The following is a 19549-nucleotide window of genomic DNA, read 5'->3' as shown; positions in this document are numbered from 1 at the left end:
TGTCAGCACATAATGCCCTCCTGCTCGTGTTGAATTACGTCACATGGTCTTTAACGTCCACTGCAAAGCAGATTGCGCATATTTTACGGCAAATACACCCACAGTAATAACCAGGCCGGCTGGCCAGATTTGAACCACGAACCTCTCCAACAAGCGGTGAACGTGCTAAAGTTGTCATGGAACAAAAAAAAGCTCTCATTGAAACACCCACGTATAAATATTGTCTCCATTATTTTTGGTGAAAAGTAACTTAAGAAAATTTAAATAATACATGTATTAACCGGAAGAAAATTAAATTGAAAATTATTACAGTCTACTTGCTAAACCCCATTCTAAATCATATTTATTTAGTGAATCTGCCTTGGTATATTAATATTCTCTGCGCCAACACGTGTGCAGCAAGTGGAAATGATTGAGGGGGGTGGCATTCTACCAACATTTATACAATAAATATATTGGCTGCCGCAAGAACAGGGGGTTCTACCCTTTATAAATGCCATCTCGGACTATGCTTCCATGTAGAAGTCTAAAGCACCTCCGACTAGCATAGTTGGCTATACACGGTACGAAAGAATTTCAACATACATACATCTATGGGACATTTTTGCCAGTATCAAAATGATGAAAACATAACAATAGGCTTCACCCTTTCTGGCAATAAGGCAGGAAAAACACGCAAAGAAACATTCTCTGATAATATATGGGCATTGTCTTTCAAACTGATTGGCCTAAACAGAGACAGCCTTCTTTATGGCCTAGTCTCATCAGTGTCTCACCAGAGAACGCCAAAAGGTGAGCATAAAGAAAGCTGTCTCTGGTGTAGGCCAATCAGTTTCAAACACAATGCAAATATTTTCAGAGCATGTTTCTTTGCATGTTTTGTCACAACTATGTGTAGTTAATTGAGACCCGATGCCGTTCAATAGGTATTTACTTGGCGTTTGAATATCTCAACACCTGTTCTGTTGCCAGAAAGGGTAAAGCCTATTCTTATTCTTCCATACATATACATGCAGGGCATATGTTGGTGTGCTCTGCACGTAAAGCCCTCTAAGAGCTTTCCTCGCAGCTAACGCGCTTACCGTCCGAGTTTGCCTGTCGCATATAGCACTGTAAAACGTAATCACAGGAGAACGGAGGTTATCTTGGGCTACGTTTATCGATGTTCAGGGTAGCCTTTAATTAAATACGCTCCTGATGTGATGGAAAGAGACTCAGAATTGAGCCGAACGCATTTAGAGCCTAAAATGGCACTGAAACACCACCGATGGCACACTTTGAAGGCTGTCCAGCCAGTGTCAGCGTGATCACGTCGCGCCAGGAGGTCGTGTGGAAATGTTTACCAATGCAGAGTTGTGTTTTGTTTTAGTAAGTGGAATACGGTCTATATTGATGAATTGGAATCCAAAGCTTTTAAAATGTAATCATACTGTGTACAGTGTACACATAATCAATCATTGCTTATACAGTAGTAATTAACTGACTGAATCGTACAGTATTGCATAAATACATTTCATATTATTTTAGGAGGCCTTCATACATACGCTCTGGACATTCAGCACATAAATGTGCGGATTAATCAATTACAGTAAAACCTTGGATTGCGAGCATAATTCGTTCCGGAAACGTGTTTGTAATCCAAAACACTCGTATATCAGTTGTGATCACATGACGCTCGGCAGACAAAGCGTATACACGTGCTACCCGTATTGCAAGACCTCGCTCGTTTAACAAATTAATATTTATTACAAAATTTTGCTCGTCTTGCAAAACACTCACAGACCAAGTTACTCGCAATCCAAGGTTTTACTGTATAAGAATCAGTTACGCCGGTGGCAAAATGCACAGTAGTGTGGTTATATTCCACTTGCCTTACTCTTCCCTCACCCATGGTCGGGCTCTCTCTACGCGTCAGCTCTATTCAGCCTCACTGACCATTGATCGGAATTGCTGCGCTTGCCACAGTGTAATGTGTATGGCAGCAAAGCTCATTAAAGCTGAAGAAAGCCTCAGGGAAAATGAAAGCTCTTTATATACGCTTTCTTGTTAATCAGATTTCAGGCTCGTGTCGACTCGTAATTCGGCATGGGAAACACTGAGATTTATCTCTGGGAGCCATTATTATCATATTTATTTCGACGACGATGATTTAAAACTGTATATTATTGTTTGTGGGGAGCGGTGACACTGTGGCTCATGTACTATGCGATGAACCCGGGGATCCGAGATCGATGGCTGACCACGGATGACATCAGTGGCACGTGTAATCTGGACTGATCCTGGGTGCCTCCTTCACCGAACTGTAATGAACCAGCCTGGTGAAGGATGGCCAAACAACCACTATGACTGACATTGGATGCAGAGGCCTCCACCCAGTAAATGGATTGATAAATGGCTGTTCATTTTATATATAAGATACAGCATATACTAATTACCTGTTTTGGATGGGCAAGTGGAAACACATGTTAAATACAGGGTGTTCTAAAATGATTGACCCCATTTCAAATCAGTATATTTCACGATGGCAACATGTTACAATTACACAAAAAGTACAAACGGTTTAATGAGTTATCAAGTTTTACTAACCATTTTATAAATGCTCTATGTGCCCTCCACCTGCTGTACGGACTACATCGAGACGATAGTTGAAATCGTCCCAAACGCCTCTCAAAGTGTCTTCTTCCACTCACGCTGCCGTGATTCTGTTTTTGAGGTCATCCAGATTAGTCGCTAATGGTGGCACAAAAACACGGTATTTTGTGCCACCATGCTCTTTCACATTGGCGGATCGATGCCAAAACGCCATTGAAACGCACGCTGCACCGCAATTACGGATTCAGTCTTGCTGAACTGCAGAATGCAAAACGCCCCTTGTGTTGCGGGGTCGCCATCTTGCGAATGACTGAGTCTAGGGACTATTTGTGCGCTGGGAAACTCGATGCCCCGCCCTCTTTATGCCCCGCCCTCTCTATGCCCCGCCCTCTCTATGCCCCGCCCTCTCTATGCCCCGCCCTCTCTATGCCCCGCCCTCTCTATGCCCCGCCCTCTCTATGCCCCGCCCTCTCTATGCCCCGCCCTCTCTATGCCCCGCCCTCTCTATACCCCGCCCTTTGAAGTGGTAAGAGTTTAATTCATGGGCGGTTCGTGGTTGCAGAGATATAGCGATTTCAAATTGGGTCCATCCATTTGAAACACCCTGTACATTAATATACTCTCAGGAATGCCTTGGCCGCCTTGTTTAATGAACTGAATGTGCATTCATTCCTGAGGCAAAGAGTTGAAGCTCATAACACCAACCTGGGACAAAGGTCTCTTTTCTGGTTTGTAGAGCTCCCTGCTGCCACGCCTCCGAAGCGAGCTCTGAAAAAAAACATTTTTACACGATCAATCAGATGTTTGTTTTAAATTAAAACCAGCTGTGAACACATTGCAGTACAATCTTATTTTGCATAAATCCCACAACTCACAAGGGCAGCGTACTTTGGTTACCAGTTAACCATACACTGCTCACACACAGTGCTCCTGAAAACGCGCAGTATGTGTACGCATTATTGAAATAAATCTTCCCACTTAAAACAGAGTGTAAAGCCTACTGAGATATTCATGTCCTTTTGTTGAGAAGATTTGGGACACAGTGCCATTGAAACTCATGACATCCTGCCCACTCTTCTCCTGAGTGATCGTCTTGACAATATTAATTGAATTAGTTTTATGTCATTACCTTGAGGGGATATTCCTGAACTAATAATGAGGTAGACCCAAATTAGGAGGTCCAATTTTTACAACCGCTTTATTGTGCCAATCGGCCAATCCAGCAACTCCCACTTAACCTAGCACATACATAAAGAACTCCATTATTTCAAAGAGCAAATGCATGTTAAAATAAAGTCTGATTTTTTGTAACATTATTTTCTTTTATGAAATACCACCACAAACATCTCACATCCATTTGGATTTTTTATAGTTAACTTGCATAGTTAATCTTGTAAATTACCTTATTTAGTTAAAATGGACATCCATGACAATTGCATGTGACTGGACTATTAACAGCAATGAGGCTTGTGAATAGCAATTGGTTAAAAAAACTCAATATACATAACTCTACTGTAGCTATACATTTATACACAAAACGCATCTTAACAATCAATTCACTCGTTGGTAACGTGATGAAGAATACAGTTTATAAACATGACGCTTCATGCCCAATTAAATACACCCAGATGTTAAATTACATGTGAATGACGAGTCAATGTAAAGTATGATTGCGCAAAATCCATAAGGGCAAATGAAACGTGACAGCGGTGTTCCCTTTCTTCTTGGTTCTTTCGGTAAAGTCACGTAGAATGGAAATAAAATCATAAAAATAAAACATAATAAAATAATTCTCACGACGTTTCGGCCACAACGCAAGCAGCTGTCCTCAGGTGAAAAACAGGTCTGTCGAAAAGGCAGAGTCTGACCTGTTCTTCACCTGAGGACGGCTGCTTGCGTTGTGGCCGAAACGGCGTGAGAATAATTTGATTATGTTTTATTTTTATTATTTTATTATTTCCATTCTACGTGACTTTACCGAAAGAACCAAGAAGATGAATCCCTGCAGTCACGAAAGCTTTAAAGCGGTGTTCCCCTTTGCCATTTTTAAACCCCTAAATCCACCTTTAGAACGTGCCACATTTACGGAACATTGTAGCATTTAAAAGAGCCTTGGAATTAGTGGCCCCAAAGTGCCTTTGTCTCATGTTTGAGCAGCAAAATTGTGAGTGTTGCCCCTAGGGGCTGGCACTCGGCTCATCCCTGGTGGGTGTCGCCAGCACGAGCAGCTGCTGTGCATTTGCTCAGCGGCATGGCAGCTCTCTTAAAGCCCTGGCCCCTGTTTTCAAGTGCTTCCAATTTCACCCATTAAACCCCACAAAAGAATCCATTGTGCAACGTCCACGCATTACTTTTACAATGCAGGATTTGTAATCCAACGAAGTTAATCGCACGTCCTGAAGAACTAATTTTTTATGATGGCCCGTGACCTGAAATTCTATCTCTTATTTTTTATTGAGATATTTTAATTTCCCGATGTTGCTCTTGGTATTGAAAACTGTGAACTGGGTGTGGTAGAACTAAGAACTATGACACCTTCGCAGCAATTATTCATGTTGTGTCTTTCGTATATTTTTATTATACAGTAGACCTTTTGATTGAACTATAAGGTTGTCTCTTGACTTAAAGCTTTCGTGACTGCAGGAATTCATATTCATTGGGTCTTTCGGTAAAGCCACATGACTATATACAGGTTGTCAATGAAGAAATATAATTGTATGGTAGTTTTAGCAAGGCCGACACAACTACACACGCATTTGGCCATGTTAAGATTTTTTTTCATCATGTTAGTTTTAGATCTCTAAACCTCTAAATGTCTTCATGGTGTTACCAGACATGTCGGGTGTGATTGTGTTGAATGCTTCTGTTATGTGTTGTTGAATATATATAATTCAAGATTTTTAGTAAAGTAAAGACTTGGGTACATAAAACATATATTTTCCACCATGCTACTATTCCATCAGGCAGATAAACATGCTGTCGTTTTTATATAACGGATGACATATTTATATACAGACACCCTGTAAATACAGTATTCATCTAAAATCAGGCCAGGTAGCTGAAATATAAGATTATGGCCCTGCTGAAACATTAACCTTCTGGCACATGTATTGAGCAGTCAGTTTGTTTCTCCTTGAAATGTTGCTCATCAAGCTAGGCATGGTGTAGAGAGGGATATGATTTGTGAAGCCAATAGCCGTAAACACGCGAATGCAGCGTTGGGTTAAAGGCTTTGCCGCGTGCCAGGGCTCTACAGCTATTCCCGGCAAGCGCCCTTCGGACTGTTCAGAACGCACATACTTTACGCCGATCACATTGCAGTCCGATGAGTCCTTTATTGGCCTGTCTGCATCGATCACCAACTTGTTAGAGGATCGGCCAGCAAGCGACGCGCGGCTGTTTTGTAGCTTTCTGCGCTTTTGAATGTCTCACAAGAGAGAAATATGATTGCAATGTGGATGGTTTTCTGTTGCTCTGCCTGCCTGCCTCTGTATGTCAGGCCTTCCCGTGGCAGTGCTTAAACCATTTGGAGGAAGTGTGGAATTTGCATGGCGATTCTAGTGTCGAACACTGTGCCCCTGATAATATATTGCTTAGGGCAAAAGGTCAAAGATCGCAAGTACTATACTTCCAATCATTGCAGCCTTGAAAGAGGTTAACAGTACGGATGCAGTGTTTCACTTAATGCACTTTACTCCAATTATACATTAATGTCATTAAGTACATATATCATTCATTATTCATAGGTTTTTAAAAAATCAATGTGCCTGACCAAGCAATCCATATACAAACTTCACCATCATTTTCATAAATCAGCTTGTATTGACTGTGGCGTTGGTTAAATGCAGTGCCATTTGGGGGAATTAATTAAAAACCAAGCAGCAGGAGCACAACAACAATCAATTCTGCTTCAATCAGCAATCCCACCTCCCGTGGTCTAACACTGTACCTTTTTATTTTAATGCTAACCACATTGACATGAAGGCATTCGGGTAAACATTTTCAACTGTGGCAATGAATCAAGCCTACTGTGAGTTAAAAGTGCGACATTATCTTACTTAGATCTCAACTTAAATATATCAAGTACTGAGCTGGGGGGCAGGCGGGGTCTCTACAGTAATTGCATGCATGCACGAGTCCATCCCGCCAAAACGACATATATAAGGCTATATTAAAAAAAACATATACAGGGAATCCTCTACTTACAAACGAGTCAGGTTCCACAGGTCTGTTCGTAAGTCGATTTGTTCGTAAGTCCAATTTTACTCCTGTCGATTCCAAACATGTTGTACGGCATGTACACTAAACACGGGGAATGGCTTTAAAAGTTGTATAATCTCCTGTATATGTAGATGTCACTGATTCTTCATGTTCTGCAGATGTAGATGCCACCACCGCTATCTATTGCGCGGCGGTTGAACTTACGGCTCTCAGTCCGAACAGGCAACTGGACATACGGACAGGTTTGTTCGTATCGGTGATCGTACGTAAGTCGAATGTTCATAAGTATTTTCATCACATGACATGGGTATAAGTGTTCTATTTAAAATAAATTAGACCAACTGCCATTGTTTTACCTTCTCTCTTATGACCTGAACATATGGAGTTGAGTCTGTCCAGTGATTTAATTTAGATTCTATTTTAGCATCTTGTGCCACTTTCTGAAGCCAAATTACACTCCAGTAAAAAATGAAATTACACGCCGGCTGCAACTATGTCACAAGTTACCTAAATGGGACCCAGTGTTAGTTTGCAGCCATGATCAGTCCATGCCTGTTGCATCGTGTTTGCAGTGTATAATAGTTGAACACATAACATCCATGACATGAAGCAAATATGTTTATACTAGACAAGGAACTTAAGGTGCTTGGCTCACTGCTCTGGTTAAAAAGGAAATCCACTACAGAGGAACCTGTCAGAGGTCATGCGAAGGCTCGCACAATACCACCATTGTCATGTACAATCAATAAAGCCGTCGCTTTAACAATAGAGCTCTCAGAACGCCGAGGTAGCCCCATTGTTTTCTATGACCGAGAGGGAAATGACATCATGGCCGAGAATTCGGCCACAATTGCAACCCGGCGGCGGGGCGAGGTTTATTTTTTTGGGAAAAGCACTGCGAACCACGCTGAGAGCGGAAGCGTCTCTGGAACTTATGTGCTCATTGCTTACGCACCGCACGTTTGCCCGTGCCCGATACAAGCGTTCTGCATTCGGGAGACGTGCAACACTACTCTCTCGATCCACATTGACGTTATTCGGCGAGCGCTCAGATGTGCAATGAAAAGCAGATTTACGGATGAGGCGAAGTGGAAGTGAAATTGAAAAGAAAAACGGCAGATATCATCGATGACGCTTCCGACGGTGTCAATAAAGTCCAACAAGTAAACGTAAACATGATGTGCAAATATCACGATACATGCCACTAAGTATTACTTCTTAGTCCGTGCTGCGTGTCTGTTGGATGCGATGTATATTTGATTGTGAAAATTAGGTCACTTGTGTATCTATTCTTGTTTTCACAAGATATGACAATGCAGTCACAGTCACGGGTACAGCCACACACCATCTCATTATTCTAGTCAGTCAGATATTACCGTTAGCCGACTAAAATCATCTCAGAGCTTGTGTCATGTTTATATTTAGAGAGATTGTTAATAGACCGGTGCACTGCTCACCGTTCACGACTCGCCTTCAAATCGGCTCGTCAAACCTAAAGAGCATGAGATTGTTTCTGTGATAGAGAGTCTTATAACTGTGTCCACGCAGCATGCTATGGCAAATTAAGCCGTCCAGTGCTCCCGAAGATTAATGCCTAGTGAGTACCAGTGCATGGAAATTTGGGAAATTCCAGTCACGATTTGCCAGCCTGCCTTACCCAGTTCACAATTCTGGAAATATAACAAGTAGACGAAACCCACTATTGTGTTCCGTCGTACATGCTTAGTACAATGGGTATATAATTGGAAATAGTGTTTGCCAGAAAAAAAAATCAGTCATCGTAGGAAAAAGTTCCACATTCTCTTTCTGAAAAACAAAATGGCTTTCGCGAATAAATTATAGCCTTGCTGTAAAATCCTGAACGCCATACTGAGCCTCACGCACCGCCGATTAATGTTTATTATTTGTGTTTTCATGCATTATGCTACGAACCCCGGTGACCTGTTTTCAATTTTCAGTCGCGACTGTCGTCAGTGCCGAGTGATGTCAGAATGAGACCCGGTCCTCCCCCCCCCCCACCTTCACCAACTTGGACTGGTGAAGTATGGTCAAATTACACCTAAAATCAACATGTGTGGGGAGGCTTTCATAGGGAACTGGATTGACAAAGGGCAGCAAATGTATTATTACACTGAATGCTGATAATACGAGAGTTTATTTTTGTAAACACAATTGTTTAGAGACTCGAGAATGTCCTCAAATGCCAATGGGGCACCATTTCATTTTTAGGCATCACGAAAATATATGTTGTACTCTAAAACGCACAACATACAGCACGACCGCACAACACATCAGCACTGACGCACAACACATCAGCACTGACGCGCAACTTAAACCCAAAGATAATAATAGTATTGATAATGATTTTAAAATGTTCAATCATGTAGTAGGCGATGCCGAGGTGCTTGTGTGGTTGACAGTGGCGGTCGAGGTCATGGTCGAGGAGGGCCCGGGTCACTCACCTCCTTCAGCTTGTCCATCTCGTTCTGCAGCGCTTGTTTAGCGACCTCCAGCTGAATGAGCTTGGCACGCAGGGTATCGTTTTCATCTTCTGCCCGCACACGCCGGTCCTCCACGCTCTCCAGCTCACGATGAAGCCTCACCGAGACGTCCTTCGCAACCTGTATCCGCGCGGGGGGGGGGGGGACAATGACTCGTGGATTATAACAGAGAGAAAAAGTTTTTACTGCGATTAAAGCAAAATTACAAAAGTTATTTTCCTGCTCATTTGATCGTTGATGTCGTGCTCATCTCCCATTTACAGCTGTCGTGGCTGTGACGGTTCCACCTGAAGACGGAAGCTTGTGTTGCCTCCGAAACATCGTGATTTTTATTTTATTTTACTTTTATTAATTTTAATGTTTTACCTACGTGACTTTACGGAAAAAACCTAAGAATATGAGTCCTAAGCCAGTGGTGGAAATTCCACATTTCTATGGTGGGGAAAGTCAAGCCTTGGGGCAATCACTGTTGACTTCCCCACAAATGGATACTTTGAGTATTGACCCGAAAGGAGATGATTGGCTGAGTGAACCCCAACCAGGGTTTGAATTCTCAACTTTCAGATCTACTGAGCCAGCAGAATGTGCTAAGAGAGCAATAACGATTTATTGGAGATGCTGCTATAATAATACAATAATAACAACCTCCATTTTATAAAGCGCCTCTCATATTGACGTACACTGGACTTGAAATGCAGAGGTCACCAGTTGAGCTCCCGGCATAACAGTTGAAACAATGGTGCAATATGTTTAAATCCCCCCCACCTCTGTCTACCCAGCAGCATAAATTTGTACACCCATAGTCAATTGGTAGATCACGTGGTGGGGTAAAGTGAGGGTACTTCCACCTCTTCCAAGACGTCTGACCAGCATGAAAATAAAAGGCCAAATAACCACTAGAGGTGCTATCTAGAGCTCCCCCTAGCGGGTCCTCCATAGAGCTCCCAGACCAAAAACCTACTCTCTGCACTGTATTACATGCCACCTTGTAACCCTGTAAGCATATGTTATAAAACACATAATAATGATTCAGTCTTGAATTCAGGATACAGGAGGCTAAGGGCCGGGCTGAAAACACAGAGCCACAAGCCCTAGGGTCCTTTGGTCGACGCCAGTGTGAACGCCAGTCAAGAGCCAGATCATCTAGGCCAGTGTTCAGAGGGGGAGCCACTTTGGCCGATCAGACATCAGTGTGAGGGCCAGCACACATATGAAACCATTGGGTTTCACAGGACGCTGGGGTGTTTTCACATTTGTGTATTTTTGGTGGCCGCACGTCAGGGACCGCACTAAAGGCCACCAGGGGCCGCCAGTGGCTCGTGGGCCTTGCAATGAAGAACGCTGCTCTCGGCTGAGGCCAGTGTCAAAATCAGTGCGATAAGGCCAAGGCATCGGACTGAAGCCACACTCCCCAGGCCAGGGTCAAGTATGAGACCTGGGGAAATGTCCTTGAGCCGGGTTCGAGGTCAAAGACTGACTTGCCTGTGATAATTATGTGATCCTTCAAACTCACCTTTAAAAAAAGGTGTACATTAAAAGCGTCTTTTGGCAAACATCTCACCGCGGACTTTATTTTGCCGGTGCCCCGGACGGTGCCGCCTCACCTTGAGGTCTTGCTCAAATGCCCGGATGAGCTCCCCGTCCGAGTGGCCCGAGTGTGCGGCGGCTAGGGCCCTCAAGCTGCGGCGTTCGGCCTTGCGCAGGCGGTACTGCAGGATGCGGCAGGACTTGTGCGCGCGGTCGAGCTCACGCCGGAGGTCCTGCACGTGCTGCGCGTCCTCCTCCAGGTAGCTGTCCCGCATCTCCTCCATCTCCGTTCTCAGCTCCTCCAGCTCGTCCTGTGGTGGTCACGAGAGTATGTTGGACGCTGTCAGTGCGAAGGTATTTGTCTGCGCATGATTGTCGCACGATTAAATGATTCCACCCCTTTTTTCGATTTAAAGCTTTCGTGACTGCAGGGATTCATCTTCTTGGTTCTTTCGGTAAAGTCACGTGACTTTACCGAAAGAACCAAGACGATGATTCCACCCCCTCACCCGCCACCTCCCCCACTTCCGATATGAAGAGAATGGTTATTAGAGAGCCATGTGGCAGGTCAAAGTGTCGACAAGTTTGCTTGATGTGATTGCTGAGAACGTGTAATTGTAATGTTCTTTGAGAAGACGTGAGAGGAGCTTTGTTGTCGTGAGTGTCAGTCGCTTGTTAATGGTCTCTCGTGAAATAATGGTTTCTCAGACACCAATTCTTGTCTGGAAGGGAATGACTCCAAAGAGAGCACAATTGGTTAACTGTGCGTTACTGAAATTGTTGTATTCAGATATAAAATAATAATAACAAATGCACATATATCTGATGTGTGTTCGTTTTATGCTGACCTACATGCACATCACAACTATATTACAACATCATGTGGGAAAAGCACAGGCTATGTTGAAGGTCATTTTGGCCACGACATTAGCAAACAATTGCTTTCTATTGTAGAGAGTGTCACGGGATCCTAAATATCCACATGCCAATGCGACCGTTAACTTAGCAGCCCCTCCGAAGAATGGCATGCTTTGAGGTGCTGCGTCTGCCACACAACATCTTTCATCAGATGGATTCCTACTTCAACGAGTGTTGCTGTGCTTAACAATACATTCGCGTTGTATGTTATGTGTACGCACCAGAGGTGTGGACTCGAGTCATGTGACTTGGACTCGAGTCAGACTCGAGTCATGAATTTGATGACTTGCGACTCGACTTGGACTTGCATAACAATGACTTTGTCCCACCTATGAGATGTGGACTCGAGTCATGTGACTTGGACTCGAGTCAGACTCGAGTCATGAATTTGATGACTTGCGACTCGACTTGGACTTGCATAACAATGACTTTGTCCCACCTATGAGATGTGGACTCGAGTCATGTGACTTGGACTCGAGTCAGACTCGAGTCATGAATTTGATGACTTGCGACTCGACTTGGACTTGCATAACAATGACTTTGTCCCACCTATGACTGATGTGGACTCGAGTCATGTGACTTGGACTCGAGTCAGACTCGAGTCATGAATTTGATGACTTGCGACTCGACTTGGACTTGCATAACAATGACTTTGTCCCACCTCTGGTACGCATCATGTGCAAGTTACTTCTGTTGACCTGTGTATTTTTTTTCGCAATCTTGCTGATATTTCCAGCTGTTTGTAATAATACGCTGAGCGAGTCCAACATGGCATTGGTGATGCTGAGCTTTGTAATTGCGTGTGCAGATTGTGTGCGCTGATTGCGTATACAATCGAACCCATTCATATAAATCTAACATTAGTTAGAATCTCATTGGTGCAATCCGTATTCATACATGCCCATGTATAAATCATGTTTTTGTAATTGAGTTTTATCCACAAATACACCGATTATAGACAACGAAACTCTAATACATAGTTAATATCATGCAGTATTTAGGAAAGCAGATTAAAAAGAAGGCCTGATAAATAACTAGCTGCAATAAGGCTCTGGAAGTAATAAAAATCTGGCTTTGTTTGAATAAGCATTGCAGCTTGAATAAGAAGACAATTCTCTCGTGTGTTTCAAAATGAGATGTGTGTGTGTGAATAAAAAGGCAGTTATTTATACCAGGGGCTAGCAGTGAATAAGAAGCTGGCTGGCCATGAAAATGGAGCAGAAGTAAGGATCTATCTTATGCGACATTATTTTGTGAATTCCCAAACCAGTTGCCGAGAGGAAGTCAACAAGCCAAGGCCAGTAGCTTTAATAAAAACAATTGCACATTTGGAAACATGCTATTTGAGGTGTATGATGTCATTTCAGGTACACAGAAAAAAAACTCATGGACTTCTTTACACTGTGGGTTTGAACTTTTACAAAGACCTGCAGCTTTGCAAAGGAACAATAAAAGTGAGTGAAGTCCATCTTGGACTACATTTACATTTATTTAAGCCGTGTGCAGCTATTGTCCCGTGAGATTTAATTTGACCAAAATCACACTGATCCGTTAAAATAACAGAATGTAGCTAGATTTTAAAAAAAAATTAACAGGTAAAAACAAAGTTTTTCACACTAAATCCTTTATATGCGTGGTGGCTAGAGTCCTCTCGTCCTCTGGCTTGAGATGGCTCCCACCTATGGGTCAGATGATTGTCTGCCAGCATTAAGCAATTGGTAATTAAATATTTATTTATTTTTCCCTAAACAGTGTTAAATTTTGGGAAAAAAATTTCACGAAAATTAATTGTCACGCACGAGTCTGTGTGGAAAATGTCAGCTCGATTGGATCACGGGAAGTGGGTTAAAAAACGACCGAAAGATTTGCACGGTCGTAAGCAAGCAAGCACACAAGCACGCAAGCAAGCGAACTTAATATAAAGGATTTAAAAATAACACTCATCATCAGCCATGATCATTACACTGCCCAAAGAAGGCTTTCCCATCTCCATCAAACATTTATTACGGTCCTGCAACAAAACAATACATCCAGCACCTGCACGGGTGCTGTTTTCATCGTTACAAATTCGCAGTGGCCATTATCTTAGGTGTGTTGCTTCCTTACTCTGTCACATTTCCTTGTGAGCCTCGACCATTGGCTATCATTCCTGTTAGTGGCATGTCCTGCTCAAGGCCACTTACTTTTCGTGTCTCTAATTTCCCTAATTCATGTTCCAAATTTGCATCTTCTTGTCATGTTTGTTGTTGCACTTTTCAACTTTGTTTTTACCTTTTCTTTGTCAATGTCCATATTTCCGATCAGTACGTCACAGCAGTTAGTTCACATTGATTAAAACGTAATTTTTTAGGCATCGTTGGTATGTTGCTTTTCGTTACTTGCAGTAGTTCCAAAAGCACTCCAACCTGCTCTCTTCCAATTCGTTATTTAATAATTTTCACCCCAATCCACCTTCAATAACTCCCATAGGTATGTATATTATGATGTGTTTTCCAGTTGTGTCCCTCCACCAGATGTCTTCAATTGTTTAGTGAACTTATTTTACGAGACATTTTTTTGCTTATATTTAAGCCCCACTTTGCAGCCGTCTCCATCAAGTTCTACCATTTCCTGTAGTTAATTTCAATTTTGATGATGTACTGTAGTGACTCTTGCATCAGCATATCTGCGATTGGTAATATTGTCTCCATTTATGTGTATTCATTTGTTTCTCATTTCCACTTTTTAAAAGCATATTTGAATGTTGCTGTGAATAACCTTGATGAACGTGTGTCTAACTGTCTCAGACTCCCCCACTAATATGTTTTTATTACTTTGTATCTATTTCTGTAAATAGATTGTATTGTTTTTATTTTATTTAGGCCTGGTTTGAGCTTGGATTATTGATCCATTTGAACTGAGTAATATGTATGTTCATAGTCTACAAAGGTTAAGGCATCATGATAACCGATATTAATTTGTCTTTCCTAAGCCAAGTTTGCTCGTGTGGTTGGTTGTCATCTATATATTCCATTATTCCGTTTTCCAATGATCTTTGTGAATCTTTAATATCTGTGCTCTGCCTCTGTAATTTTTCAAGTCAGTTTTATGTATTACCTGTATTGAATAGAATAATGATTTAGGCGTCATTCCATGATGGGGGCATTTCATTTATATGCACACATGTTGTAAATAGGTTCACAAATGTTCTTCCAACAACTGGTCCTGCATCTTTGATTTCTACAGTTACACCATCTGGTCCAGAAGCTTTCCATTTAAAAAACACTGAGTGACAGTGGAACTACAATCTCTTCATCTGAAAGCAGTTTGATTCCTGCAATATATGATGATGGAGTTTTTGTTAAAAGTCTGCATACAATTCACCCACTCATGTTTTTATTTTGTATCTTATCACGTGTTATGGTTCCATCTCTCTTCCTAATGGTTACCAAATGTGAATTGCCAAATATTAACTTGCCCTTTGCTGCTTCCATGCTATATTTTCTTTCCAACATCCAATTTTTGTTTTGTTCTCCGATTTATCTTCTCATTCATTTTTTTTATAATGAAGTTACAAAGTTCCGTGCATTCAACTTTAGTAAGCATCTCAATCTAGTTGTGCAACATCACAGATACGAATTCCATAACAAAGTGTCGACCAGTTTTGACCTTCAGCGGCTAGGCCTGTTAGACGAATGCTTTCATCTTGCCAGATGTGACAGACAGGAGACATTGATGTCAACTACTGAGCACATCACTGCAAACTAAACAATGAGGAAAACCCATACACTTGCTGAAGTAAAAAAAATACAAATCCCTTTGTTTTTTTGGGAACTACAGTGCTTTGCAATGGAGCACAATAGATTTAATAAAGCGTAAAGTATTTTGCTTTTGTGGCTAACAGGGAACTCTAATGCATGAGCCTTGCGTACAGTGTGAGCATAACAGGAATATTAGACAATGCAATAGCAAGGTCCGTTATTGAAGCTTTAAAGTGGTACTCATTCTTACGTTCTTAAAGACACTCCTGTCCGCTTGACTCTTAAGTGGGCAATGCTAATTATATTGGCTAAGAGAGTTTGGCAAAAGTGAGGGCTTGCAAGCACAAAGTCCAATTGGCTTGATAAGCCCTATGCTAAATCCTGAAGAACAACCTTGCTCACCAACACAGTCACGCGAAGATGGATGCCGAACTGGGCTTGCGTCACTATGGTTTGCCAGCCAAGTGTCATTATGGATGGTTGACCCTTTGAACTGACCAATAAAAAAAATCCTCTTTGTCGAGTAGACGATTGATTAAATTAACAATCATTTTGCAACATTATAACACGTAGAAATATGTGGGCCTTTGGCATTTAACAGTTTAGGACGATGCACACAACATGATATTATAATCCCCACTTAACGGCAAGTCACGTACTGTAAAGCCGTCAATCAATTCAAGTGCCTGTTTTTCAGCCATGGTGTGACCTAGTTTTGATAACGGATTTGATGATGGCTGCAGGGTGGAATTTTTTCCACTACACATTCAGGACGCATTTCATCACTGTGTCGGTCAGCAATAAAAAAATAAAATCTATTTACAGTACAGATGCATTAAATGTGTTTAAACCACGTGACCTTGGAAGAAATTAAACCATGCGAATATATTTGTGTTCAAATTTAGGTCATTCTGTGCACAGTGGCGTAATGTATTGCAGTAAATCCCAGAAGGCAAAATCCTTGACAACATCTATTGTGTGTCAGAAATAAGTAGAGCACCATTATCAAATATACATTTTGTAAAATAGGTCACGTAGACACGTCAATGTATATCTCGGTTACACAATCTGAAACGTTCAAAGACGCGCTATACACAACGGCCGTAACGCTCATAGTACCCGCTGGGTAATTAATTGCATGGTTTTAGGGTATTTTTTTTAAATTCATGATTGCGAATTACTGATCTTATTTTTGGCAACGTTTCTCGATTCAAATCTCCACCAGCATCCACACATGTGACCCAGTAATCCGGACGAGACAACTGCGCAGATTGCTGGGTCGTTTGTAATTAGCAGTAAAGGTTACCCCGTGTATGTATGTATGCGCCCAAGTGTGCATATATTTCGAGGGTACATTTGCGCAATTTTAAACGCACATGTTTGCGCAGGAGCATTATGCTAAACAGCAACATGACAATGCAGTATATAATTACGTATGTTATAGGTATGTAGTGAATATAACATGCGATTGGAAGGAGTGTCGAGATGATAGAATTAATACAGACGATCGTGAATGAGTGATGTCAATTCTCGTGATGTTCTCGTACGGCTAGAAAGCTCGTCAAGTCTTGCGCTCTTAACTAGATAATCCGAAAAATAAAAAATCGAATTCGGGCCCTCAATACGAAGGGGGACCAGGGAGGGGAGAGGATCGACTGGGTCTAGCCGATAACTGCATTGATTTCACCAACGTACAGTGTCAATTAAATAACCCCACGTCCAACACGGCACATGGAGGCTCTCATCCAGCAGTGGAATGACAAAACGGATGTCATCACATGCCCCACGCTTCACGATCACCACCATCCATCCCCTCCCGTGAAGGGTTGACCCAAAAAGCCAGCAAGAAAGCCAAGATTTATGCACGTATGCTGAACTTGATAATTGGTTTTTTACCCTTCTATCTGGCAACAAAACTGACACCTTTTTACAAGGAGTCATGTTTGCATAGACCGCAATACCTGCAGTCATAATACAAACAAAAGACATAACTCTGATAATGTGCACTCTCCTTGAAGAGTTATGTCTTTTGTTTGTATTATGACTGCAGGTATTGCGGTCTATGTAAACATGACTCCTTGTAAAAAGGTGTCAGTTTTGTTGCCAGATAGAAGGGTAAAAAAACCAATTATCATATTTTTACTGGCAAATGAGGTTCCCATAGAGTATGCTGAATTTCTTTCGCACCGTACGTAGCCAACACGTGCGGTTTGTTTAAAAAAAAAAATATTATCGGTAAAATCGCAGAACGCCGGCACGGCACCCACCTTGAGATAGGTGTTTTCGGAGCGTAGCTCTTCCATCTCGCGGAAGATCTCCTGGTCCAAGAAGCCGAACTCCTCCTCCTCCAAGCCGCACATCTCGCCGTGCCTGCTGGACCGCGCGTCCGTCGCCGACGAGCAAGACTCGGCCGCCTCGCCGGACGCGTCCTCGTCGGCGCGCAGAGACGACCTCAGCTCGGACGGGGAGTCCGCCGACTCTGCCTCCATGCCGCTGTCGCTCCAGTCTGCCACGTCTGCTTTACCAGCCGCACCGGCATCTGCCGCAGCAGATGTCGCTGTCTCGTTGTTGTCGTCGTCGTCGTCGTCATCGTAGGCAGCAGCAGCAGCGGCAGCGGCGTGCGCACCGTCCGTGGCCCCCTCCTCCTCCTCCTGCTCGCAGTCCTCTGCGCTCTCGCGTAGCTCGTCCAGATGTCTGTCCGAGACGTTCGATTCGCTGCCACCGCCGCCGCAGCCTCCGCCTTGCTCGTCCGAGACCGAGAGGGGCTCCGAGACGCAGTCCGAGAGGTCGGAGCCGCTGTCCGTGCGCGGAGTCCGCGTTCCGCCGTGCGCAGCTGATGCCACCGCCACCACCGCCGCCGCCGCGTCGCAATTCGCCGCCGTGACAACCTTCCTCCTCAACCTCGCCGCGGCCACGGCCACGGCAGCCGCCTTGCAGTCGACGATCTTCTTGGCTTTCAGCTCGGCCGACGACAGGCGCACGAGGAAGCTCTTCGTGGTGCGCGGTGCCCCTCCGGAGGAGCACGACGACACGGACGACGAGGTCGAGGAGGAGGAGGACGCCGCCGCGCCCGGTTTGACGCCGGAGGAGCCGGTGGTATCCGCCACGTGCTTTGCCTTCTCCTTGGCCGGGCTCCTGCGAGCCAGGCGTGCCGGGGAGAGCCCGGCTTTGCTGGCCCCTGGCTTGGTGGGCAGCCCGGGCTTTGCGCCCGTGGACAGGCGAGCGTGGCCGCCCCTCGGACGCGCCGGGGACGGTGTTCGATTGCTGGACCGCTTTTGCTCGGGATGCTGTGGCCGAGGGGGGTCTGCTGATGCCGGTGCTGGTGATGATGATGCTGCTGCTGCTGATCCGCCGCTTACAGCCTCCATCGTCAGGCGTACGAGCAACGGAACGTTGGAATTGTCGCCCTCTCGATATGCACAGGATATTTAAATAAGCAACCCCTCCCCGAGTTGCAGTAGCATCGATGTGTTTTCAACGAGAAGAACACAAAAGAAAATAAATCAACGGCATAAATCTAAGCCCACCGACGGAATTAAAACAATAAGCAATCCACGATTGACAAAAAATATATACGTGGACTCAGCCAGCAAGCAGCCGCCGCACTGGGGAACGAATCTCTTACCCTACGCTGGGACCGACGATTCCATTCTGAATGGAGGCTGTGATGGTCGGCAGGGCGTTGTCACAACGCATCGCTGCTGCTGATGCTGCTGCCGCCGCCGCGATTGCCAGCCAGAGCCTGAATGTGCCTTCTGATCGTGAGCCGGTGCGCGAGCATCAACGGCAGCAGCAGCAGCGTGAGCGCCAATTCCCCCCGGGGAGCAGGAGGGGCTGCTGGTGGGCGTGTGGGCGATGGAGCATTAAATCTGCTGCTGCTATCGCTGCTGCCTCTGGTGGTGGCTTTTGGTGGGTGGTGGTGGCTTTTTGGTGGGTGGTGGTGGCTTTTGGTGGGTCAGTGGTGGCTTTTGGTGGGTGGTAGTGGCTTTTGGTGGGTGGTGGTGACTTTTGGTGGGTGGTAGTGGCTTTTGGTGGGTGGTGGTGACTTTT

At 43.9% G+C, this 19549-nt stretch overlaps 1 protein-coding gene across 5 annotated transcripts in view; it reads right to left on the bottom strand.

Annotated features, from left to right (window-relative positions):
• Positions 1-19313, bottom strand: part of MTCL1 (microtubule crosslinking factor 1) — a 38761-nt gene extending 19448 nt beyond the window's left edge. For 2 of the 5 annotated variants that reach the window (XM_078855880.1, XM_078855882.1), the window contains exons 1-4: positions 17767-19312; positions 10919-11152; positions 9276-9434; positions 3298-3360 (exon numbers count right to left, since the gene is read on the bottom strand). In XM_078855880.1, the coding sequence (XP_078712006.1) occupies positions 3298-3360; positions 9276-9434; positions 10919-11152; positions 17767-18867 (1557 nt within the window). In that variant the 5' untranslated portion in view covers positions 18868-19312. Of the gene's footprint in view, positions 1-3297; positions 3361-9275; positions 9435-10918; positions 11153-17766 lie in introns of all 5 variants that reach the window. The other 3 variants (XM_078855879.1, XM_078855881.1, XM_078855883.1) reach the window with 2 other exon arrangements.
• Positions 19314-19549: the final 236 nt, after the last annotated feature.

This window comes from Lampetra fluviatilis, chromosome 4, assembly GCF_964198595.1.
Source record: "Lampetra fluviatilis chromosome 4, kcLamFluv1.1, whole genome shotgun sequence".
NCBI lineage: Eukaryota > Metazoa > Chordata > Hyperoartia > Petromyzontiformes > Petromyzontidae > Lampetra > Lampetra fluviatilis.
The sequence above is the reverse complement of the archived record's forward strand: the minus strand, read 5'-3'. Positions and strand labels throughout refer to the sequence as shown.